Here is a 26,744-nt window from a genome sequence, read left to right on the forward strand (position 1 = left end):
TTGTTTCAGTAGTAAGGGGAAGTGGGAGGCAAGGAATTTATATAACAAATTGTCATTGTTGTAGTGATCGTCTGTCTCACATTTTATTGGTTTTTACTATGAGAATCCACAGGACCATCTCTTTCTAACTTTATATAATATATAGCAATTATATGCCCGGATTGTCGTAAATTAGGGATGGCGTGACAGCAGGAAAACCGTAACTTTTTAGTGATGTCCTTTTTACAGATTTTAACGGTTTTGCTATTAATTACCGATTTTCAGTATTTATCGGTAATCCTACTAATAATTTATTAAGAAATTTAGTTTTTCAAAAAAAAATCAATCAAATTTATCAAAATATAAAAACTTTATTTAGAATAGACAATAACCATGTTCCAGTTGTAATTGACGATAAGTGTTCATCTGTATTCTTAAGCTGTGGGCCACATCTCTGCTGAAGACTTGCGCAGCAAGTTTCACCTGTAATGCATGGTTATTTTTTTATAGATAATTATGTTAATAAACTAAATTTGATAATGCAATTTAGATTTAAAGTAGACATTGGGTTTAAAATATAATTAAAGAATTTAAATGAGTAGTTTGGAAATTCATTAGGATTCAAATTTTTATTCAAAAAATTATCTTTTATGCTCATAATTATACTATCCTAAACCTAATTATCCTAATCCTAATGTTAATATTATAAACTAGCCGATGCCCGCGACTTCGTACGCGTGGATTTAGGTGTTTAAGAATCCTGTGGAAACTCTTCAATTTTCCGGGATAAAAAGTAGCCTATGTCCTTCCCCGGGATGCAAGCTATCTCTGTACCAAATTTCGTCAAATCGGTTGAACGGTTGAGCCGTGAAAAGCTAGCAGACAGACAGACAAACACACTTTCACATTTATAATATTAGTATGGATGTGAAAGTGTGGATGTTTGGATGTTTGTTACTCAATCACACAAAAACAGCTGAACGGATTTGGATGAAATTTGGAATGGAGATAGATTATACCCTGAATTAACATATAGGCTGCTTTTTATCCCGGAAAATCAAAGAGTTCCCGCGGGATTTTGAAAAATGAAAATCCACGCAGTCGCTGGCATCACCTAGTATGCTCATAATTATCTTCGTCACTATTGGGCGCCGACCCTGGTTATTGGTACTTCTTGTTTTTATGGTGTCTATGTGATCACGTGATGAGATTTTTGTACGCTGAAACTTAAAATTGACCAACAACAAGGTCTACAACCCATAGTTTCAGAGACAGTGCTTTCAAAAACGTGATAACATAGACACCACGAAAACAAGAAGTTTTAGTACCAATAACTAAGGTCTGCGCACCATAGTTTTATTGGATTTTTTCCAAGGCAAGGACATTATCACAAAGCTATTGTTACAAAACAAATGTTCAGTTACTTGCCTTCAACTTGTCATATCAATTTGGTTTCACATGCTTGTCTGTTAATTTGGTAGACCATCCAACACCTGCCACACCATCAACAGCAAACAGCTTCTCGATGTAGTCCCACTGAGCACGCTGACTCCCGATGAGCAAGTCCTTCTTCTGAAAATTATTGTGGAAACATTTGAGTAAATGTGGGACATCATATATATGATATATTTATGACTCAGTGGTTGAGAGTAATGAGTAATAGAAGTTGTTGGCTCTAAAATAGAGTGCTGAATTAAATCTGGTGACTTCTGTTTGTCAGGAATCGGGATATTTGGCAAGGGATTTACTAAATCTATAGGACTTGAAATAACAGAAGCTTGCTCATTCCTACTTTGTTTGTCTGTTTGTGAAGTCGATGGGATATCGACTATGTTAACATCGAGGGGTTTACCAGTCTGTAAAGGGGATATCTCTAGAAATTTGTCAATTTTAAAATGTACTATACCAGGGTTTTTAGAAGACTGTGTAATATGCAAATTCAGCGTGGGAATTGAATCTTTTGTCAATCTATTATTTACGATATACCGAGGTAAGAAATGGGATTCGCAAATCCTGACCATTTTTTAATTGCCTAAGGGAGTACTTACGCAAATACATATGTACAGTTAATCAACCATGCTTTCCATCTAGTTGTGTCGGTAAAAAGTACGGCGTGTAAATGTAGGGTGCTTTTACACTTAGGTACACTACACTGCCTCATATCAGATAAAAAGGATACTAGGTATTTAGAAACACTAACAATTATTACTAAGCCTAAATTAGGCAGGCAAGTTTAAAGAGCACATCCACTATATCTCTCAATTAAAACAAAAACATAAAAAACTGAAAATAGAAATATAAAACGAATATCCTGTTATAACTGCAGCACACTTCAAGGTTTAAACTCTCGCAATGGATTAAGGAGAAAATTGAGTTTTTTAGGTTAGGTTATAAAATCTCTCAAAACCGATGTTTTTATTTCGAAATTCTATGTAATGAAAGCCGATTGGATCTAATCACCGACCAATAAGATTTGAGCAAAAAATATCGTAGTGTGCTGTATGTACATGTACCTTTAATACTGTGTGAGTGGAGCGAGATAGTCCTGTGGATTTCGAAAGAGGAATAGAAAGTGCGAAAGAAATGGACTGATGCATCTTTTATGGCCCTCAGTTGACAGGGCCTGTAGGATACCGAAATCACGGTAAATACAAGATAATTTTTTCAACCAAAAACATTTTTTTTCAACTGATGTATTTTTTAGATGGCTTTACGGCTCTGGGTTCTTTTCAAGAGGTGATCATAGAGTATGGCTCGTCAACAGACTGGCGATTTCTGGAATAAAAACGAAATTAACCTATGAAATGAACCAATCAGTCGAATGAACAATTAACTAGAATGAACCATCTGATGAGCGTCTGATATTCAAAAACGTTATTTTTCCGACGTGGTACTTTATGGCAATTTCGACATTTTAGCTTTGAACGTTTGCTTTGTGTCTTATGATGAAGTAACTATTAAAGGTAGCTTTGTGTGCATGTAGGTACGCGATTCGTGCATGTTTCAGACTAGTCCGAGGTGCATGTCCATTGCATCCTCAGTCTCTGACAACCACGCATGCAACTCGCATGCACGCGCATAAAGAGAAGCAAACGAACACGACTTTTCTGTCACCCTTTTCCTTTCTCAAAAAAGCTAGAATCCAGAGCCGTAAAACCAGTTATGAAGAAAAAAGGCATTTTCTAGAAAATCTAGAAATCTTTTATTTCTGGTCAGTGCTAGAAAGTGGCTAGAAACCCAAGAAATGTCAAATGTCATTTCATGTCTTGTTTTTCGTGTTTATTCTTGTTGATTTGTTGAATAGAAAATAGAAATCTATTGCGAAATATTGAACTGGTGAAAAAACAAAAATTACCATTATTGCAAGAAATAAACTATTTTTAAATGGATTGTTACGGTTACCCCGCATTTCCGTACAACCAATCGGATGAACTGGCCAAACAAATGTTTGCGCAGCAAGCCCTTGCTTCCCGTGGGCCTTATCGTGGTATACCAGGAGCCCATGACATGCCGGCTCCCTCGGGAGCTCCGTGGAATATCCACGGTCTGTCGTGGACCATGCAGTCTCCGCCGAACCTAGTTCAGTTCACAGCGCAGACGCCCACAGAATCCAAAGTGACTCCAATCGTCCATTGTAAAAGAAAGAGTTTAGATGTTGAACCGGTAATGTAAGTGTCCGTCAAAGCCCTATTTTCTTTACATATAATACAATTTATTATTATGTAGAATGTTGTATATTTAGATATAGTAAGAGTGGGATCTTGTGCGCGGATTGTACATGTAGTCCCGTTGTCCCCGTTAGCCGTATCCCCGTTAACGGGGACATCGGGATTTGAATAAAATTATTAAAAACTTATCCCGTTGTCCCCATTGTCATTTCCGTTTAACGGGGACATCGGGATTTGAATAAAATTATTAAAAACTTATCCCGTTGTCCCCGTTATCAATTCCCCTTCTACGGGGACTGCGGTAAATGAACAAAATTGTTAAAAACTCTTTCCGTTGTTTTCGTACTCTGCCCCCTTTGACAGTATTCGAGAGTCGACATTATTATTTAATTAAACTAAGTACCTAGGTACCATATACACAGTTTTTTCACTGTAATGAAATCGTTTAGTAAAAACCATAAACACGGAGGTGTTTAGCTTTAAATTATCTTCTTCTTATATCTGTCGCAGGTATATTGTCAAAGTAGTGATATTATAATTAAACTGTAGATAGTCAATCGACTTCATTTTTTACAATTTAACGGCCTGGTTTTAGTGGTATTGTAATATCACGGGATCATTATAGCGACATTATAATAAATCAAGGTATATTACTGGCTCCCATGACACAGTTTCTACTTCTTTGGGAGCCAGTGGTCAAAGTCGTATGTGCCAAATCTTTTTGCAAATAAAGATATTTATTTATTTATTCATTATTTATTTATTATGAGTGAAGTTGGCAGTGGGAGACGTCGAGCATTCTGATTGGTCAAAAAAGTCCTCCTCCTATGATTGCAAAATTGACATTCGAAACGGCCAATCAGAGACGGCCTCATAATGACCAGCAAATTGTCAAAATATCATTGCCTTACAATATCACTATAGTGTCCCCGTGACATTACAATGACACTAAAACCAGACCGTTAAATTTTGAGAAATGAAGTCGATTGACAATCTACCGTTTAATTATAATATCACTACTGAAATTATAATATCACTGCTTTGACAATATACCTGCGACATATACACGCTGAAATTTTAATGGTTGTTTTCCCCAAAGCAAAATGATTGTGTTGTGGTATTACAATCGATTTATAAATATAAAAATTATTAGAGTCAAAAATGACAAATTTACAATCGAGAAAAGACCTCGAGAGAGACCTCGAACCAATAGTGATACCACGTGCGTGCAGACTAGTTTATGCCATATCACTACGCGCGAGAGCTTATTTTGCTCGAAACTTTTTCACTTTATTGACAGCGCGGTTCGAGTGGATGTACCTACCCACTATTCACGTTACATCTAGGGAGGTACTACTGTTTCTCATACTTTAGAGTTTGTCGATTTTTTTTAAATTATTTCAAGACAAAAACATTTGTATTTTTTAAGTTTAACTCAAAATTTCCATAGTACTACTGAGGGCAAATCGTTCTGCTGCGGGAAGACAAACACTAAAATTTCACCGTGTATATAGAAATATCACTCACTCACTGAAGTGAAAATCGACATTTAGGTTATTAAGTTTAAATAATAAAAATCTGTATAAGTCAGTTTGGGAAATTCCCCTTGTAAGGGTGGTAAAATAGTTTTATAGAAAAGTTTTAAATATTGTTATTTTTACTTGCAATTTGAAACGTAAGTTCTTTCTAGGGGGTAGGTATCAGATAAGAAGATTCCCTCCTATGGGGATGAAAGGGGGTCAATGGTTGTATGAAAGTCCTATGTTTTTGAAGTTAGAGACGTGAAAATTGTCATTTAGGTTACTAGCTTTAAATAATAAAATCTGTATAAATCATTTTAGATAATCCCGCGACTTAGTCCGCGTAAAATTTCTGGTTTCTCATGAGATCAGAAATTTTCCCGCTGCAAAAGGCGTCACTAACCTCTTACTCTCTCCTCTACTCTTAAAAACCATATCTCTTACTTCAAAAACATAGGTTTTTCATGTAACCTTTCAACCCCCATTTCACCCCCTTAGGAGTGTATTTTCGCAAAATCTTTCTTTATCAGATACTTTTTTTTTTAAATTACCAACATAAAGAATGTTTAACAAATCTAATTTAGACACAGCAAAAAACCACGAAGGTTTAAAAAGTGTGTCATTCCGTCTATAATAGTGCTTCTATAAACAATTTACATTGTTTATAGAAGCACTTATTACATTACATTTGATACAAAAACTGACCCCTTAACAAGAATATTCGCTTACAAAATTTCATCTCCTATTCTACCAACCTTAAGCGGGGAGTTTCCAAAATAACTCAAGCCTATTGGCGATTTTCATACCTGTAACTTCAAAAACATAGGACTTTCATATAAAAACCTCTATGTTTTCGTAAAAAAAATCTAAGATAAGCGTAGGAGTTGCAAGTTTATTACGGTTCCTAGTTTGTCTGTCGTGGAAGTCACCGTTTTTTTTGTAACGGAGAATGTTATGTCTTACAAAAATTATATTATTGTAAATATATTGAGAAGCTACTATAAGAATATCTATTTCCTTAAATTTCTCTCCTAGGGAATCGCGCGGTTTTAAATTATAAATTGCACGTATTGCCCTTTTTTGTAATACGAAATTTTTTCCAATATCTGCTGCTTTACCCCATAGCAAGAGATTAGCATTAGATTCCGTAAGACTGTGGAATTGACTCTCGGATACTGTTAACGGGGGCAGAGTACGGAAACAACGGAAAGAGTTTTTAACAATTTTATTCATTTACCGCAGTCCCCGTTGAAAGGGAATAAAGAACGGGGACAACGGGATAGATTTTCAATAATTTTATTCAAATACTGTTGTCCCCGTTAAACAGAAACGACAACGGGGACAACGGGATAAGTTTTTAATAATTTAATTCAAATCCCGATGTCCCCGTTAACGGGGATATGGATAACGGGGACAACAGGACTACACCGGATTGTACTGAAACATTAGAGTATACTGTATTATGTTTAAAAACGGAAATATTAGCATATTATAGAGTTTCAGTTACATTTACATTGAATTGGGTGCTAGAGATGAACAACCATATCAAAAAAATTTAACAAGTGTTGACTTGAAACACATGGTTTGAACCTTAAACCTGATGGATTTCCATACAAAAATGTTTATTTAGTCATTAGTAAAACTTGTTTTATTTTTTGTGCTAAGACTGAATAATTGAGTTACTAAAAATGACTGTACTAAACACAATAAATACCATTTCTCTTACTGATACCATATTTAGAACTAGATGATGTCCGCGACTTCATCCACATAGATTTAGGGTTTTGAATCCCAGCTAAAAAGTAGCCTATGTCCTTCCCCGATATGTAAGCTAGCTTTGTACCAAATTTCATCAAAATTGATTAAACTGTTGGGCAGTGAAAGCTAGCAGACAGACAGACCGACAAAGAGACAGACAGACAGACACACACACTTTCGCATTTAGAATATTAGTATGGATTCTGTGTTTTAAGATATAATTTTAACAAAAAGCAATCATTCCAGTCCTTCAAAACAGTTTATAACTGAAGAAAAAATGGCAGCCCATCTTAGCAGTCTCCACATATCACCAAACTACACGCAGCACTCACTGGCTTCTGAGGATGTAATGGAAGTTGGAATAGACACAAGTACACTCTGTGAGAAGCTAAAAGGCCACACTATTGTTCTTTCTGAAGATGTCAAAAAAGTTCAGGAAGAACCTATTCTGCCTGCTGCTTTAATTGAGAGGTGGGTAGTTTCAAAGTTTTCATTAGACAGAAGCATACCTAAGGGTCGGAACTGACAGACTTTATAGGATACTAGCTTTGCTCACGACTTCATTCGCCTAGACTACATAAATTTCAGCCCCTAAGGGGGTTGAATATTTAAAAATCCTTTCTTAGCAGATGCCAACGTCATAATAGCTATCTGCATGCCAAATTTCAGCCCGATCCGTCCGGTAGTTTGAGCTGTGCATTGATAGATCAGTCAGTCAGTCAATCCTTTTATATATTTAGAGAAGACGATAGTAAATAATTTTAAATACACATCAAAAATTGCGAACCTTCCTTTCCTTTCCTCCCCTAGGGTAGTTTCCTAGGGTTCGATTCCTGCCGGTTCGCAATTTTTGATGTGTATTTAAAATTATTTAGAAATTTCCTTCAAGTGTAGGTGAAACACTATAAAAATTATAAAATAAAGACGATAGTATAATTTTAATAAGCTTCCAGAAGACATATTGAAGATGTCTCTCGACAAGTTCAAAGTTTTCATGAAACATAAACTTATTGAAAAATCCTTTTACAATGTAAAGGATTATTTAAATGATAAGAAAGCTTAGGAATGAGTTGCTTAACAGCTTTGTGATAGTTCTAATTTTGTAAAGTGGTGATAGTAAGAAGAACACCCGGCTGAGTTTGTTGTGGGCCCTTCTCAGACCTGGGTGCGTTTGGAACCCTCGTAGCTTTAGTTTTAAGTTTGCGTATAAATGATCACCACTATATCATCATCTTAAAAATGCAACAACTGTAATTTATTTCCTATTTTGAATAAACAATTTGACTTTGCCTTTGACATGTTACAAAGCGATCATTAATTGTGTAGTCAGTTTGGGGAAACAAGCTAGCAACAATCCATTTGTTGCTTGCTCTGAGTGCTCCACTTGCTGTCGGTTTTTCGGTGAATCTTTGAGTATAACACTTCAGTCAATGCCACAGCAAGTTCTCACGACATGTGATACAAGTGTTGGTTGGACCTTTAGTTTCTTTGTTGGGGATATTTCTATGACAACTGTCAGAATTCCATGGAATTAAAATCATACCATAATATTTATGTAACATAGTATAATGTCATTGCTTTTAGAGGAATTCATCAGCAGTATTTCTTTTTCAGATTGCAAAAACCTCAAATGTCCTTAGTAGTGTGGCAGCCTAGAGAAAATGTATTAGAAAAAATCATAGAGGACACAGAAAAACAACCAGATGACGAAGAGACACCAAAGAAAAGAAATGGAGTCCTTGTTCCAGAAAATTCTAGAATGGAGATGGAAATGTGATACTATTATTGGAGTAAGATTTAATTTTAATTTTATTATTATGTGTAAGCTTTAAAGTTAAGATAATAATGTAAAGGTGATAGAAACAAGGGATTGATTCCGGTTATTGATGAACTATAGTATCCTGCTAACATCACATCACATCATTCACAAAATAGCAAACTGTGCCAGTTATTAGCATTCTCAAATAGGATGACTATTGACTAGTTACAAAATTTACTTCTACCATCATGATGATGATGATTATTGTAAATGTCATAATAAACCCTTATTATGAATGCGAAAGTGTGTTTGTTTGTTGGTTTGTCCTTCAATCACGTCGCAACGGTGCAACGGATTGACGTGATTTTTTGCATGGGTATTGATAAAGGGAGTGACGTGACATAGGCTACTTTTTATACCGGAAAAAAGAGTTCCCACGGGATTTAAAAAAAAACAAAGTGATGGTGGTTTTGTAGAGCATTGTTTCTGTCGTTGAGACCGACAAAACGTCACATAGGTATGAGTGACAGAGACAACACTCTGCAAAGCCAAAATCTCATTCTAAAGGGTGATGTACATTATTTTCTGCCACATACTGTACTTATTTCTGTCACTTTTACAAATTGTACTGATCTTGTAAAAAATAGTAATTTAGTATTACTTATATTATCTTGTGTTAATACAATCATTGTATGAATGGTATGAGGATTTTTTTTATTAATTATAAATAATCTGTCTTATACCCTATCATCAGGATGAAGTTAGTATAGTGCTCTCTCTGTTATGTAAAGCCCAATAGAGAGAGAGAGAGAGAGAGTGCTATACTAACTTCATTCTGCGGGTAGGGTATAGTGTGAAGAGATGTTTTGTATGTAATTACTCTGTACTAATTAAAATGTGTGAAGTAAAACTTTTTTATAAATAAAAACCGAACTGCATGCTTCGGAATAAAATAAGAATTGGAATTTTAGTTTGCAAGTGTAGTTTTGTTAGTGGATTTTTTGTTAGTAGTATGGTACGAAGATTTGAATAAAAGGGAAATATGTAAGATGTTCTCAGTTCCATACAGGGTGTAAGGGTCATGCTAACGAAAACTGAAAGCAGGGGCTCAGTACATGATCCTAAGCTGCTCCAAAAATTCCAACACTGGAATTTTTGTCTGTCTTATCGTGATTTTAAGGACATTCTCTTACTAATTACAACATAAATCACCTGAGAAATCACCTGTAATTCATCCCAACGTGTTTGACTTTTCTATAGGATAGCTGTGCCTTAATGTATTTTACCCTACAGGGTGTGCCCTCAGCCACGGTAATATTATCATACAGTATTCCAACTTCATACAAACGAACGAAACGCGAGGTATACCTACGCCCCTCGATCTCGGGATGTGCTCGGGACACTGCCAGTCGCAACTGTGTCGCAGTGACGAACGGATGGTGTTTTGTTTTTTAATAACCGCGCGATTTTTCCACTAAAATAAGTTCAAGTACATATTTAGTATGACGAGTAAGGAATATTGTGGTTGCATGAATTCTTCATTAACGTATCCAGAGATAAGTTTTTTAAATTACCTGGAAAGGCGGGCAGCCCTATCGCATGTTTACGTACCGCGCTGCTGTAGGTATTTATTTCAAAGATAACGGCCGAGTTACAATACTGTATGATACCATTACCGTGCCTCAGCGTTGAAATTTTTCACCTGTCTTTTTATGAGTTTGCAGATGTTTTTATCTTGTTCTTTCAACTAATAATTATAGTACCCTAAACGTAATTATAATAAAAGAAAAACGACAAATGACGATTTTTAATACAAAACAGCTATAAACATTAAACATACGTGCGCGGTCAGCTGTTTATCAAAATTTCACTCACGCCAGGTGTTGTTCGCAATACATTGCATCCTCAAAAATTACATTACAAAAACACGGGTCGAATTGAGAACCACCTCCTTTTTGGAAGTCGGTTAATTAAATCGGCAACCATTTCCGAGATAAGAGCCTCTTCACAAAGTTTTCGTTCCACACACTCTGTATAGTAATGTTGAACATTTATTTGATAATATGTAAGTATTAAATTATACTCTTATACAATTATTAATATTATAATTTTCTATTTGTTCAATGTTATCATAATATTAGCATAGTGAGATGGAAATAAGAATAAAGTGATAGTTACTTCATACTCACAGTTGTCTTTATTCATCCAACCTAGGTACTATTGACCATAATTATTTCAGATTTTTCGACTGGTAAACTTCGGAGATATGGGGGAGGAACTGTATTTTTTTCGACATTTTGCAAGATAAATCAAAAACTATTATGCATAAAAATAAATAAAAATCTGTTTTAGAATGTATTTGTAAAGCCCTTTTATTTGGTACCCCACTTGGTATATTATTCTTATTTTGAATGTTGAAAATACTAGTTATTTGTTCATGAACCCCTTTTAATTTTTTTTGTGATGTAACCACAAATTCACGGTTTTCAAATTTCCCCCCTTACGTATGCTATAAGACCTACCTACCTGCCAAAGGGTAAGCAGTGCTTTTATGTATCTATGATGTACACGCCACTGGCTGCATATACCTGCTGGATAGGATAGGCGTTCTTTTAAAATTTCTGTCGACAGTATAAAATATAAATGTTATTGAATAGTAGTTACTAAAAAAAGACGAAGCTCGTAAGAAAAACAAATATTTGTTAAAAAATGTCTTTATTTTAGGAATGGAACAAATACCTTTCAATTCTTTATAACAAACATTGTTATAACATTGATTCCAAAAATATTTTATATTACTCAATCTTTTATCAGTGGAAGATGGTCTTTCCGTAAGCTTACAAAGATTAAAACAACGTTGGCAATATATGGATAAGACCGACAAGGCCCCCATGAAATATAAGTATGAAAGGGCCCCACATGATATATTTTAATCCATATGAATAAACCTATTAGAAAAATATAATACCTACCTACTCTTGTTTATTCTAAAAATACTTATATTACCTACATATTGTAATTATTTTTTTCAAAATAAAATTATTCTGGCCAATTTTTATTAGGTAGGTACACTTAAATCAGAGTTTAGAGCTTAATTTCAATCAGTCGATTTAAAACATCACAACAATGTCTTTGAGACTTAATAATTTGTAATAGATAAATTAGAATTTAAATCTAACTTACAATTAAATATTAGGTACACATTAATTTCTACTTAATCTCTAGGTAAGTATTCGTTTAGTTACATTTTTCGAGTCAATAACGTTTCGATGTTGCTCGTTAACATATTTTTAAATTCGAGTTTTAAAAGTCAATGAAATTCTGTTCTATATTGAGTTTTCAACGAGTATAATTATTTTAATTTCATTTTAATATTAGACAGGAACATACCTCCATAATGTATGTATGTAGGTGGATACATACCCACTTTAAAATATTGCATTCTAAAAATGTCCTGAATTTAAATTGAGACTACCCACTTAGTTTCGATTTATTTAGTCACAATAAGTATCTTCAGCTGTATCTAAGTAGGTAAAACATTTTAAAGGAACAGAACAGCTGTTTTCCCTTTCATGAGCATGAGCATCCCTTCGCTGGATTCAGGCGGCACAGAACCGTGGCGTGTGGAAGTCCCTACAATAGACCTATATCCAGCTGTGGACGTCTATCGGTTGTTGATGATGATGATAATGATGAGTATCCCTCACTTGGATATGATGCAAAACATCTATTGCTATTGGTACATATTAACTTTGACAGTAGCAGTGTCGAGGTCCCGTTTCATGTTCTCTAACTGCTTGATGTCTTGAACAGAAGTCTCACATTTCTGCACTACCAGGGAGTGATAGAAGTGAATCGCGAACGCCACGAACACTATTAATACTGAAAAGAAAATAAATAATGATAAGAAACCCTTGCACAAACATAAAGTTATTTATTTAAGAGAAGTAGGTAACCCTGACGCACTCCCCAGCGCTTTCCATACCATTCTTTTTTTACATCAAATTTCCATACAAACGTAGTTTGGTTCTGGTAAGAGAAGTAATCTTAAAAAATAAGTTGCTAGAGTAAGGATGAAAGAAACATTTTACTACAATAATACATGGCTCTCTGATAAAAATAGCTAAGAAATCCATTGAATTATAATGTATCGAACTCATTCAATGTTCTAAAGTTGAACGTAATCCAATAGTAATTTTTTGTAATTTGTTTATTGACTTATTATAGTAGGATAATCATTGAATTTGCTCATATAAAACGGATAAATAAGTAGGTACCTACCTGGTATAACAATAACAGTAGCTGCAGTGGCAGCCGCGAATGAATAGTCCCAGAACTTTACCCAGCATAAGATAGCTATCTCTACTAGAAATAGGAACAGACCTGGAAAAAATATTATTTTATATTAGATAACGATATCTTATGTACCTACTTAAATAAGAGCAAATAATATTTAAAACTTTTGACTTATTTAAATCAACCTAAACATGTAGTTACCTACCTACCTAATAAAGAGGCCATAAACAAAATGTTTATCTGACATAGTTTATGTACAATTGTAATTTTAAGTAATAATATACTATATTGTGTTAAACGACACCGTGTCATCGGTAACACCGTTACTAATCGATAAATAATAAATAAACTACCTAGGTAATAAATAATTGTCGACTCGTGTTAAGCACGTGGAAAGTATACAATAAAATCTACAAATTGCTGTAAATACATGACATCTTGCAAACAAAACATTAATCGAGATCCAATAAACGTAAATTAATTAGTGGTGAAAGGTGGACACTAATTGGTGCGAATAAAAGATGTCCTATTCTTAGTAGAATTTAAGCGTGGTGTTGCCAGCGATACACATCTCCTATATGTAGGTATGACTAACAAGGACACGTGTCTGCGCCAAATCTGTAGCATGGCAAGTACCTTCATAAATTATTGTGTAAACGCCCAAGCCATTTTTATGAAGCCCCTCATTCTTTCGTGCTCATCTTACACACACTGTATTATTATTTAGGTATTAGGCAGCCGGTACATAGTGATCATAAAAACTAATACATGTGCATCACTTGGTGTCTTTTCCACAATTCTACATAAATCTCGCCTTAGGCAGACACCTACCTACCTACTCGTTAATATTCTTAAAATATTTCAAATTTTTTGCTTTAAATATTACTAAATAAAGAATTACTAAATACCCAAGCCAGTTCTATGAAGTAAAGCCTTTCATGCTTTCGTACGACTAGTTCCTCAGGGCCCGCGTGGGGCCTCCCGGCGTATCCATCTTGCTGGCAGCGTCTATGTTATGTAACATGCAGGTGTGTAGAATATGTCAGGGCAAATATGTGCCTCGCTACTGGTGCTGTAGTGTCTCGCTACTTCTATAGAAGCCGCGCTTAAGGCAGGTAACTATTAAATGACTTACCTAAAACAGTACTAAACGCCCAAGCCAATTCTATGAAGCCCCTCATCCTTTCATGCGGGGAGTCCCTCAGCGCCCGCGCGGGGCCCCCTTGCGTTTCCATCTTGCTGGCAGCGTCTATGTTAGGCAGCAGGTACGTAGAGATCATCAAGGCGAATATGTGCACCGCTACTAGTACTGTAGTACAGACTGCGAACATCACGAATAGCCATTCGGGGACGTTCGTGGGCTCGTTGATTTGAAGCTCCACCATCGCTACCATTGCGAAACCTGGAAATCGACGATTACAACTTTAGGTTTGCTCGTTTTACCATCAGTGACTATTTTGCGTCTGACTGCGATCTCACCCGATCGTAATTTTTTTATTAGTCTTTGTTTGGTGTATATGCACAAACATTCTTATTTGCACTGGGCTTTGAAATCAGTATGTTACTTGCCAGCGGGACACGGGTGGAGAAGGCGGGTAGATACTAAGAGAGGCACGAGGGGTGCAACGGATCGACGTGATTATTTTGCTTGGATATATGCTCCGAAAACTGGAGAGTGACATAACATAAGACTACTTTTATCACGGAAAACAAAAGAGTTTTCAGGGGATTTTTAAAAACCTAAGTCCACGCGGACGAAGTCGCGGGCATCAGTTAGTATAATAATAAATAGTAGGTGCTGCTTGAATTTTGTGTGAAAGCCATGGTGATAGCCCGCCATCAGACCGACCGGAACCAATTTTAGAATATATACCTGATCCCTATGACCAGGCCCTGATTATTTGACCAACTGTCTTGCTCACCTGACAATAGTTCGGAGGTGGTGGCAGTAGCTTTGAGTTTGGCTCTGGACATGTGTAACCGTCTCCAAGAGAGGCCGTCGGGCGACGTCGGCCCCGGCACTTCCACGTTCCACCCTGGAACAGGCACAGCTAACGCTACTTCGCTTACACTCTGAAATTAATGGAGAATTTATTATTTGACAGAGATACTTGTACCTACTAAGAATTTATTAGAACTTTACTTAGAAGCTGTGGTCGTCTAGTGGTTAGGACGTCCGCCTTCCAATCGGAGGTCGGGGGTTCGATCCCGGGCACGCGCACCTCTAACTTTTCGGAGTTTGCGTTTTTAAGTAATTAAAATATCACTTGCTTTAACGGTGAAGGAAAACATCGTGAGGAAACCTGCATGCCTGAGAGTTCTCCATAATGTTCTCAAAGCCCAAAGGTGTGTGAGGTCTGCCAATCCGCACTTGGCCAGCGTGGTAGACTATGGCCAAAAACCCTTCTCACTCTGAGAGGAGACCTGTGCTCTGTAGTGAGCCGGTGATGGGTTGATCATGATGATGATGATGATTAGTCTCGGGCGAGTTGAAGGGCAGAAGGGTAGATACATGGATCTGTGCGTTTGATCCCATAAAGTTAGCAAGGCACTCAGTATCTATAGTACGCGACAGGTCGAGGTGGCAATCGGAGTATAGTACGCAACAGATCGAGATGGCAATCGGGGTATGAGGTGGGGGGACGCCCCGCACGTCACCCGCACTATCACGCACCGGGTTAGCCCGGGGGCTGTGCGGGTGTGCAGGGCGTCCCCACCCCGACTGCCATCTGAACCTGTCGCGTATACTATATGAAGCGGGGGGACGCCCCACACACCCACGCTCATCCGCACCGGGCTAGCGCGGGGGCTGTGCGAGTTGCGGGGCGTCCCCACCTCGAATGCCATATCGACCTGTCGCGCACTATACCTACCTTCACCTATCCACGTTGCTCTTTATTATGTCAAGGACAATAATAATTACTGGTCTAAATGGAAAAAGATCACGTGAGAGAAGCTGATCCGTGGCATGGATCAACACAGCAGCTCTCAGAGTAAGAAGATCTTCTTCTTCGTTGTAACACTCTTGGCAGAGCGTTGGACCGACCAAGAAGCGGGTGCCCTCCCATGATTCGGGCCATATAACCGAGAGGTTGCTGGGGCCATGGGAGGTGGAATGTTGTCCATGGGACCGACCGAGAAAATCTAGAGAGATCCCTACACATTCCATTCATTGTGGATTTGCGCATTTAAGACGCTAGATCTGTCCACGAGCCCCAAGCAACGCATTATTTAGAAAGGAAAGGATAAGTATCTGGTATTCCTAGTACCTACCTAGATACCGACTACCGTCTGTGGACACGCTTAAGATTGATTGCGGAATCAGAAAAATTGCTTGTTTAATTGTGCCAGTGACGTTCCTAACGGAAAATATATAAGTTACCTTAATCGACTGGTTACATTGGCAAGGAGTCTGGAGATATCCCGGGCTCAGCAGCACTGTAGTCGGCGTTGACTTGTTCGACAGCATTCCGTTTGGTGTGACACTGCCGTTCGGGGTGCTCCCACCTTTAGGGCATTCGTAGTCCAAACTGTGCGGTGGTGTGACTGAAATAGTTGGGCTATCGGTCAACGTCACCTTGACCCTGTGAAAGAAATAATATTTTAAGAATAAGAAGGACTTTGAGGAATCGAAGGTATTAAAAGTACCCCATCTAAATGTAACCAATAATATTTGAGTGAATAAGTAGATGCTGTTTAGATCATCTTATAGCTTTTGGATGTGGTAATACTAAACGATTTAAAGATCCTTTTGAGGAACCAAAAAGTTGGCGTGGCCATCGCAGAAATGTAGTGAAGAAACTCCTCAGATAGCCCAAGGTCTATCAGGATAAGTAGATAAACCTTACCTTAGTAAGAGGCAGGAGCAGGTATAGTACGCGACAGGTTGAAATAGCAATCGGGGAGGGAACGCCGCGCACACCCGCTAGGCCCCCGCGCTAACCCGGTGCTGGCGAGCGCGGGTGAAGTGTGGATGTGCGGGGCGTCTCCCCGCCTCATACCCCGATTGCCATCTCAACCTGTCTCGGTCTATGGGTAGGAGTCTGGAGGATAAAGGTCGTCGGCAGTTGCTGTACCTATTTAGTGTGGACTTATTTTACCGTTCACCAAATCGGTCTTCAGAATGCCCAGAAGATAATTATCTCGTCTAGTAGGTAGGTACCTATCTATAGCCTTCAAGGCCTTGTTATATATTCTGTTGTCAAGGCTTGACTAATGGAGTCATTTATATGATTGCAGGTCTTCTAAACACACGTAAATAGGGAAAACTTAAATAGATGTTATCGTTCATGTTATTACCTACTGACTTAATTTTGTACTTCCGCTAAAATTGTGGTGACACTTTTACAATGTTCTTCAGCGTTTAGATATTATATTATTTTGATTTCAAACTTCTCAAGATGAGATCTTGCTGTTAAATGATGTCTACGTTATCTTAATTGCTGTAGTGGGCTTACTGGGACATGAATGTACAAATATTTTCAGGCAAATACCTGCTTGCTCGAATTATTTAAATCAGGTATGTTACCTACACTTTGCACAGCATTTATCACGTCAGTCAGAGATACGTACGCATATTTGCACTTGTATTGTACTATTTATTTGAACAACATAGTTAGGTAGTTTATAGTACCTAACTACCTACCCATATTATAAATGTGAAAGTGTGTTTGTTTGTTGGTTTATTTGTTTGTTGGTTTGTCCTTCAATCACGTCGCAACGGAGCAACCGATTGGCGTGATTTATTAATAAATTATTAGGTTTTTAAAAAATCCCGTGGGAACTCTTTGATTTTCCGGGATAAAAAGTAGCCTATGTCACTCTCCAGGTCTTTATCTCTACCTACCCATGCAAAAAATTACAGCAATCCATTGCACCATCGATGGTTGCACCGTTGCGACGTGATTGAAGGACAAACCAATAAACCAACAAACCAACAAACATACACACTTTCGAATAAGGGTAGTGAGCTTCCTAGAAAAAGAAAGTAAAATGTTGGACATGAATTAAGACATATAAAAGAAATTTCGAGGACATGTATCAGGTTTGTCGCTTACACATTGGCTTTCAAAACAAAGACGGTCAAGTCTTGTCTTGGAGGGTTCATGAACTCAAATTGTGTAGGTACTGTGTATCTACCTAACTAATGTAATTTTTATACTGAATACTTATATTATTATATTCAGTATTCTTGAAGTAAAAAAGGTTTCAACGTGCTTTGGAATCAAATTGCTTGCAATTGTTTCAAAATGTACCTATTTAGGTACCTATACCTAATGACGCTGAGCGACACTAAGCTTTCGACATGAAGTTGCGGTAAGTAGCTAGTGCTACTATGAAGGGTTTAATGTTTTTCTTATTTTTTGGCCCATTGTGAAGTATGTGCTTAAGTTCAAAGATAGCTGATCCTGAACATATGACTTTGTTATGGTTAGCTATTGCCTATTGGGCATGAAAGGGGGTGAAGGTTGATTAAAAAACAATAGGTGAGGTAACTGCTCACTTTGCTTGGCTCCCGTAGTCATAGCTCGGTGGTTTCCCTAAACACTGGTAGGAATCGCACAAGCCCATGCTCTTGGGCCTGTGCTCCTTCTGTCTGTACGGCCTGGGTCTGTCGTAGATGTGGTCGCTGGTGTTAAACCTCTGCAAAGATCTCGGTCTCGCCTTCCCGCAGGGTGGTGTTTGCGTGCATTGGTCGATCTGACTCGCCTCTTCCACGCTAGTTACGTAGCTGGCTTCAGATATCTGGAAAAAATAAAATATGTTATAACTCCCATCCGCATTGGGCCAAACTAAACCATTCTCACTATGAGATGATACTCTTAGTAGTGGGCCGGTAATGGGTTGATCATGATTTATAATAAGCCGATGTCCGCGACTTCACCCACGTGGATTTAGGTTTCAATAATCCCGTGGGAACTCCGCGATTGTCCGAGATAAAAGTAGCCTATTTCAGTCTCAAAGACTTTAACAAAGTAATCCATGCAAAAATTAAGTCGATCTGTTGCTCCGTTTTCGTGTCGCCATTTGGAAGACCTTTTTTTTTTGAACAAAATATTAGCCATGTTAAAATGACTAGGTCCCCTTTCCTCTCCAACTTAAGCGTCAAGCTTGTGTTAGGAGTTTGTACAACAATAGTGCAACGGGTGGGGATTGAACCGTCGACCTTTTGGTTTTCAGTCTTTAAATTGAAGGACAAACCAACAAACGAACACACTTTCGCATATATAATATGGGTAGGCTTCCTCTAAATATCACTTGCTTTAACGGCGAAGGAAAACATTGTGAGGCTCTGCAAGAGCCGCTCTGCAGTAATCCGTTCTTGGTCAGCTTGGTGGACTATGACCAAACATTTCTCATGCTGAGAGGAGAACCGTTTGATGATTATCTTGACATATTTTAGACCTTAAATATCTATAAGTAGCAGGTACCAGGACTAGGAGACAAGATAGATGAAAGTCAAAAGAGCTTGTGAATAAAAAAGGTCCATATTCATATTATCCAAGGTCCATCCGTTGGTAGGAATCCTACTACTGGTTAAGAACATAATAAGTTTTACATCTATACACGTAGGTTCCTACAAACCACATCATAAACTTAGATGGGTAGGTACCTACTACCTAGGTATATTTATAAAATCAATGCAAAAGGCAAGAGCAAATTTCATGACGTCATGTTCTTAGGACAAAATAGCGGTAAGCACTAGCATTGAGCATTTGATAGATCGTAGAAATCTGATAGTATTTTTTGTACTTTTTCTTTTTACGTATGTTAGTAAGTACCTACGTAGGGAGACCGGAAAGCCCCTTCGCGATCACAATAAAGCAACTGAATATGTTAGCAAAAAACTTATGAACCCATTAGAGACAAATCCAGATCATAAGATACAACTAAAAGGTACAATAATGTTGTATTTGTATGACAGTTCTTACTTTACTTAGTACTTGAACTTTTAGATGACGCATGCTACTCAAACTCGCCAGTGGGCGTGTCTAGACTCTGAAATGCTTGCTTTTTCGCCTAGCCACCTAGCACTTAAACACAATGATCACATGATCACTATGATTCGTGCCGAAATCGAAAATCAAGTTTAAAAAAAAGGTAATAAGTAGGTAGCTTTATCCTTATCTACTAACCCGGATGCGCGCAAAGCTTTTAGTCACTATTGAGAATTCGACCCCAGGAGTCCAAGTTTCTTAAAAAAGATGAAATGATTACAGATTTCAATAGCAAAGTAATCGTAGAGCAATCAGCAAAATTACTGTCTTCCATTATATGCTCTTGTCATGGCTCGCTGCGCTGAATGGTATTTGTCACAATCATTTTACTATCATTATAAAACCTACCTACCTATGTAAAATTGCAATTTTCACACGAGCATAGTGAGAATAGATCTTTAAAAAAGAGGTTTAAAACTGAAACTCCCGAGTGTCTGTTTACAGGAGATTTTCTCTCGTGGTCAGTTTTACTTTTATTGTGTAACTAGGTATAAGGTTTCTGCTAGCTTAAGCCCAATCTCGTATATTCTAGGAAAATATAACCACACGGTGTGATCAGTGGCGTAGCTAGGTAACCAAGGGCCCTGGGGCAAATCAATGGGGCCCCACTGCTATCTAAACTGGTTAGGTTTTATCAAGTAAAAATATTAAATATACAAATACTTTAAAAATGCTAAGCTACTTTATCATCAGCTCTTTTTCATGCACTGCAGGGCAGGTAATTACAATATTAGACAGCAACAACATAAATTACAATTAATACTTGGCGTTGGTATTGGGCAATAAAACGAAATAGAAAAGACACAAGGGCTTATTATATAAAGGCGGACCTACCAACCGACTAAATAACAATTATATTTACAATCTTTTCCTAGCTTTAGTTTTCGCCTCATAGGCATAGGTATAACCTTCGAATTTTTCTCAACTAAGTTGTCATGATTAAAGTCGGGTTGCAACCTGTACCCGTAGTACAAGATTTTACGTCTCACCAAACGAAACCAAATTCGAGAGTCGAAATACTTCCGCGTTACAGTAAAATGGACCTAAACAGCCTTGAATTGAAGTCAAATATTCAATGCCACTGATTTTAATTTCGCAATGTTTCCGCTTGGAGCGCTGGCTGTAGAAGTGTAGACAAACTAGAGCTTTAAAACAAGGCATTTAAGATCCAGTTTACTGTAACGCGGAAGTATTTCGATTCTCGAATTTGGTTTGGTTTGGTGAGACGTAAAATCTTGTACTACGGGTACTGTCATATTTATTGTGAAAATAAAAGTAATTTTCCAAAGTTCAGTTCGATCGAGATTTTCTGGTTAGGATTCCAAGGCCCCTTGAGCTTGAGGGCCCCGGGGCACTGCCCCGCCTAACCCCTTAGTAGCTACGCCACTGGGTGTGGTTACTGATTAATCACCCGTCTGTTAGCCTATGATCAGCCCATAACCATAATGGATCCTCTGGGATCGCCTAAGAACGCACCCGCTTCCCTCATTTCATTAAGGTACGCTTACACGGGCAATTGAAATTCCGCAATTGGGTATTTGCCATCGATGTATATATGCCTATATCAAAAATAAATTATATTTTCTCAGTAGGTATAGTTATTAAATCTTCCAAAATACGTGAAATCCTCGTTCTTCGTTAGTTTTAAATGTAAGTAATCACCATTTCATACACTTTCATATTATCGAGTAAACTAAAAAGTATGTCATTATGATGGGACGTCAGACACCATTTTTCATAAAATCTCGCATAGGTACCTCGCATACCTTTTTGCCGTTAGATAAAAGATTTAAGTAGTTGTCAAATACCGTATTCCAGGCAATTTAGTCTACGACCACATAAAGCAATTTACTCCAATGCCCAGAAATATCTGAAAATTTCAGCAATGTAAAGCGAAATAATTGCTCCAGTCGATCCATATGTAGTTGCCGACACTTGCCGAGCAACAAATGCTTAAAAATTACCCATGCAAGTGCCCCGTAAGAAAATTTTCCCCCTGTTTTAAAAAATTTTAATGTTTCAAAACTTGATGAGTGATGAATTTTGCTGTGGTGATTCCTCCTACATCAATTTTGCTGTGGTTATTCCTCCTACATCAATTTTGCTGTGGTGATTCCTCCTACATCAATTTTGCTGTGGTGATTCCTCCTACATCAATTTTGCTGTGGTAATTCCTCCTACATCAATTTTGCTGTGGTTATTCCTCCTACATCAATTTTGCTGTGGTGATTCCTCCTACATCAATTTTGCTGTGATGATTCCTCCTACATCAATGTTGTCAGTGGTCACCATTTAATTGAGTTATACTTATTTGGTGACAATTTGTGAAAATTATGTTTGTAACCTTAGGTACAATAAATGTCGGTGAAGATGTCACCAGAATGCTAGAGTACGGAAATCGTTAATGCCAGTTATCGGTATACGTAAAAATAGTACCTATTATTGATGGTTTTCAAAAAATTAATTACCTACCTCTACCGTTGAATGCTTTAAATGATTAGAAAACGTTCCGTAAGTATATCTGAATATTTTATCTAGATCCCGTTACAACTATTAATGATACAACTACTTACGGTATTCGTAGTAAATCTAGAAACTTTATTGGTCGCTAATAATAGAGGACGATGTAGTAGTGCGGAGGAACCGTAAATGTTTTGCCGGTTTTCAGGAATTTGTTGGTCCGCCCCCCTAAAACACTCCACGTTGAGATTTAGTGGGAACGACTATATAAAAGTGAAATAAACTAAATTCTACAATACTCTCAATCAGTATAAGTTATACCTTTTTCAACTTGTGGGTAGCTACATACAAATACAAAAAATAGATATCTACTTAGGTACCTACCTACCTACCTCCAAAGGTACCTAAATAAATAAAACGCTCAATGCAATAAATAATAACTTAGGTAGGTACCTAGATATAGATAGATTTAAGGAAAATATCTGTGATTAAATTAATAATACATAATACATTCAATTCCCCATCTTTGATTTTAATTAATGTCACGGTAAGGATAAAAAATAAAAACAAAAGTACCTATACTGCTTACTTAGGAAAAACCTGAAATAGGTATATACACACCTGCTTCATATTCACCTCGATTAGATTCACTAAAAACACATTCACTAAATAAAATTAATCACTTGAAAGTCTTGAAACACATTTTCTTCGACGCGCGCGCGAAAGAATTCTACAAGAATATTTAACCGCGTGAATCGTATTTGAATACGCAGACGAAAGATAAAAATTCATGCGTACATAACATCAGTGATAGACAAGTAACCACCACAAAAGGAACACTGGCACTGAGGCAACAACAATGCGCGCTATGATTTTTCTGTTTGCTGCAGCTATATATGCATGAAAATCTGCTTATGATAGCTGTAATTAAAGAGCATCCATTTTCAGAGGAAAAATTATAGCACACACCGTCGTACTGCATCTCTACCTCTGAAAAGTGGAAGTCTTCGAAAATATTTTCTTACTAGCTAATGCCCGCGACTTCGGCCGCGTGGATTTAGGTTTTTTTAATTTTTTTTTAAATCCCATGGTAACTATTTGATCTTCCGGAATAAAAAGTAGCATATGTCACTCTTCAGGTTTTCAACAGCTATACCCATGCAAAAAACCGGCTAAGTGCGAGTCAGGCTCGCGCAACGAGAGTTCCGTACTACAGTCGAATTATTACGACATTTTGCACGATAATTCAAAAACTATGATGCATAAAAAGAAATAAAAATCTGTTTTAGAATGCACAAGTGAAGCCCTTACATATGAGACCCCCACTTGATATAGTTATCTTACTTTGAAAATGGAAAATACTAATAATTATTATTAGACCACAATTTTTTTGTGTGTGATGTAACCACAAATTCACGTTTTTCAGGTTTTTCCCCGAATGTCTGTTATAAGACCTACCTACCTGCCAAATTTCATGATTTTAAGTCAACGGAAAGTACCCTGTAGGTTTCTTGACAGACCAACAGACAGACAGACAGACATAATTAATTTGTGAAGCTCAATCGAAAGACACTTCTCAAAAATTTGCATGATTGTTAATTTCCTACTCATAAAATTGATTAATTATTTTGTAATCATACGTTATGCATATTCAATCAATAAAACTTATCTGACTTTACTGTAGTACCTTACTGATGCCAGCGAAATAAAGCAAAATCTAAATATATAAAAGGAAAAGGTGACTGACTGACTGACTGATCTATCAACGCACAGCACAAACTACTGGACGGATCGGGCCGAGCATGTAGAATAGCTTTTATGACGTAGGCATCCGCTAAGAAAGGATTTTGAAAATTCAACGCTTAAGGGAGTAAAATAGAGGTTTGAAATTTGTGTAGTTCACACGGATGAAGTCGCGAGCATAAGCTAGTTATAATTAACTGTAATAATGAAATGATTGCATGGACAACATCTGGAATCAAACAGATTCTAGGTAAGTACTTAATTTTATGTAGATAGGTACCTATTTAAAGTACTTGGATACATGTAAATTGTGTAGCCATTTCCATTTGCATGAATTAATCATCATCTTGTCTCTTAGGGCGGTTTCAGACTAGCGTATTATACGCGCGAATAAGCTCGTTTTTGGAAGCGCATGTAGGCGCGTATAGGCGCGCCTTTTGGCACACGCTCAACTCGTACGAGCGTTGACGCGCTTCAGCTCAAGCGCGAGGCGCGAGAGACCACCACACCACACCACCCACCGGGCCACGCACCGGTTCGAGCGTACACACCGAAATATACCCGTATACGCGCGTCCGGTTTTTTGAAGCGCGTATGTAGCGCGCGTGTAATCGCGTATGCTGAAACGACCGTATACGCGCAAAAAAATACGCTAGTCTGAAACCGCCCTTGTAAAAACAAACTTGTTTAGGAATTAAGTAGGTCATACCATAGCAAATTTTACTTAGAAGATAAAAATTCTTTTGCGAAATAGATCCGTTAAAAATATTTTAGATTATTTTCCTCTTAGGTAGGTACGATTTACGAATACTGAATAATATTTTTATTTATATTGGTCACTAAAAGTTCAATTCGCAGAAGGATCCCTCGTCTCTTATGGCTGAAATTTAAAATCGATGTTGTCTGTAATCTGCCGATAAGTTCCTTAGCAACGTTGTTATTTGTCATCGGATTGATTATGGATTTCGCCCTTAAAAGTGTTAAGTACTTACCTAATAATAACTTACATGACTTAGGTTGATAAACAAAATTTTAATCTTCCACCATCTTCCTCAAATTCTTAGTCGTGTAATTGGGAAAATCCTTCTGGTATTTCAATAATCCAAGCTTAGTAATATTGAACCTACTCCCTACCGGGAAGATACTTGATATTCTAGAGGCGTTTGGCAATACTGCTGGCCGGGCCTGCCGTATTTATACCTTACCTATAATATACGCAGCGAATGGGATTTCCGAAAATATACACTACGTGCAATGGCGTGCAACTCATAGAGGTATAAAAGCGCTGCTTACCCAAGAAATAGTTAACTCAGTTGAAATTGCTCAATGCTCATTATCCTTTGGCTTGCTTACCTAACTAATGCTTACCCTGGCTTTAAACCCTATGCACGTATAAGATAAATGGTTAGAGTTGCTATTTATTTCTTGAAATTGCTACTAAACTCTTTAGATTTTGCTTAAGAATTAATTCTAAACCATTGACATTTTATTTGTAAACAGAGGCACGTCAAAATGATAGACAAAATACTACAGACGTAACAGATAATATATAGCAGCTAATCCAAAGGTCTTACATGGTGAATTGATTTTATTATATTTTAGAAGTAAAGTAATTGTAGATTTAAATAGAGTATAATGTGGAATTTTGAAGTGTATAAATTTAAAACTAAAGTTTAATCTCTATTGTCGACTCTATTGAATTTGAGTTTTATATGGTATCATTATACTTATGGAAAGGGTAGCCAAAGGGCTATAAATGGCTCTGCTTTGACGGTAGACATCATTAATTTTCCTATTTTTAAGAAGAAGCTGTGACATACCTACAGGTACGAATATTGTTGATTTTATATTTCTATTGTTGTACTATGTATGTTGATTTATGTATTGTTCAAATGTGTAATTGGTATTTCAAAATAGACACCACCGAGTTTTTTCTTGCCAGTTCTTTCTCTCGGTAGATAATATGCTTTTTACGAACTGGCGGTAGATTTTTCTTAAAGGAAATAATAAATTATTTAAAGATAAAGCAATAAGTAATGGTAAAGATAAACTTTGATTTGGAGGGAGTTTTTCCCTGAATAAAACAGTTTATTTCTTTATACAATCTTTTATTTTGTCTCCTACCTACAACCACGCCCTAGCTTATTGATAACGAACTAAGGTTTAGACTCTCAGTAGGTTGATTCCTGACTCTATTGTCTCTATACTTCTGAGGTTAATCTAGCATCAGAAGTGGGATACGATATGGCTGAATTGTGCCTTTTCTAATACAGTTGTACAAGTTTCAGAAATACCGGCGAATTCGGATGGCTTTGTGAAAAGCCATCAAAGATGTTCCAACAGGCGTTGTGATGACTGACGTCCACGAGAGGTACCACAATGGACATTGGATACCCTAAATCTGGAAATCTTAATATGAAAATATGGTATGAAAAAAAAAAAGTGAAAGTGAATTAAAACTTTTTTGCAAGACAATTTTTCAGGCAGGTAGGCCTTAGAAAGTTTTATTGCGTAATCATGGACCTATTAATACTCTGTGTAATGTAGTAACACAGTTTCATAG

At 37.1% G+C, this 26,744-nt stretch overlaps 2 protein-coding genes and 1 long non-coding RNA gene across 5 annotated transcripts in view; 1 reads left to right on the forward strand and 2 right to left on the reverse strand.

Moving 5' to 3' along the window:
* Positions 1-330: 330 nt before the first annotated feature.
* LOC138402777 (uncharacterized) lies at positions 331-2,380 on the reverse strand. The gene is made up of 2 exons (XR_011237111.1): positions 1,408-2,380; positions 331-462 (listed from the first exon to the last, which is right to left on the reverse strand). It is a non-coding gene; the product is annotated as an uncharacterized lncRNA (long non-coding RNA).
* An 853-nt stretch (positions 2,381-3,233) lies between these two features.
* Positions 3,234-10,868, forward strand: LOC117984910 (uncharacterized). Its single transcript, XM_034971576.2, has 3 exons — positions 3,234-3,647; positions 7,172-7,396; positions 8,540-10,868. Exons 1-3 carry the CDS (start codon positions 3,364-3,366, stop codon positions 8,700-8,702), a joined length of 672 nt encoding a protein of 223 aa, XP_034827467.1. The 5' UTR covers positions 3,234-3,363; the 3' UTR covers positions 8,703-10,868.
* Positions 10,869-11,410: 542 nt separating this feature from the next.
* Positions 11,411-26,744, reverse strand: part of LOC117985639 (calcium release-activated calcium channel protein 1-like) — a 61,628-nt gene continuing 46,294 nt past the window's right edge. For 2 of the 3 annotated variants that reach the window (XM_069500783.1, XM_034972415.2), the window contains 6 exons: positions 18,484-18,725; positions 16,363-16,564; positions 14,903-15,053; positions 14,116-14,382; positions 12,966-13,067; positions 11,411-12,566 (listed from right to left, as the gene is read on the reverse strand). In XM_069500783.1, coding sequence (XP_069356884.1) covers positions 12,418-12,566; positions 12,966-13,067; positions 14,116-14,382; positions 14,903-15,053; positions 16,363-16,564; positions 18,484-18,725 — 1,113 coding nt within the window. In that variant the 3' untranslated portion in view covers positions 11,411-12,417. Of the gene's footprint in view, positions 12,567-12,965; positions 13,068-14,115; positions 14,383-14,902; positions 15,054-16,362; positions 16,565-18,483; positions 18,726-23,059; positions 23,296-26,744 lie in introns of those variants that run through there. The other variant, XM_034972416.2, reaches the window with a different exon arrangement.

Source organism: Maniola hyperantus, chromosome 9, assembly GCF_902806685.2.
Source record: "Maniola hyperantus chromosome 9, iAphHyp1.2, whole genome shotgun sequence".
In the NCBI taxonomy this organism is placed as follows: Eukaryota; Metazoa; Arthropoda; class Insecta; order Lepidoptera; family Nymphalidae; genus Maniola; species Maniola hyperantus.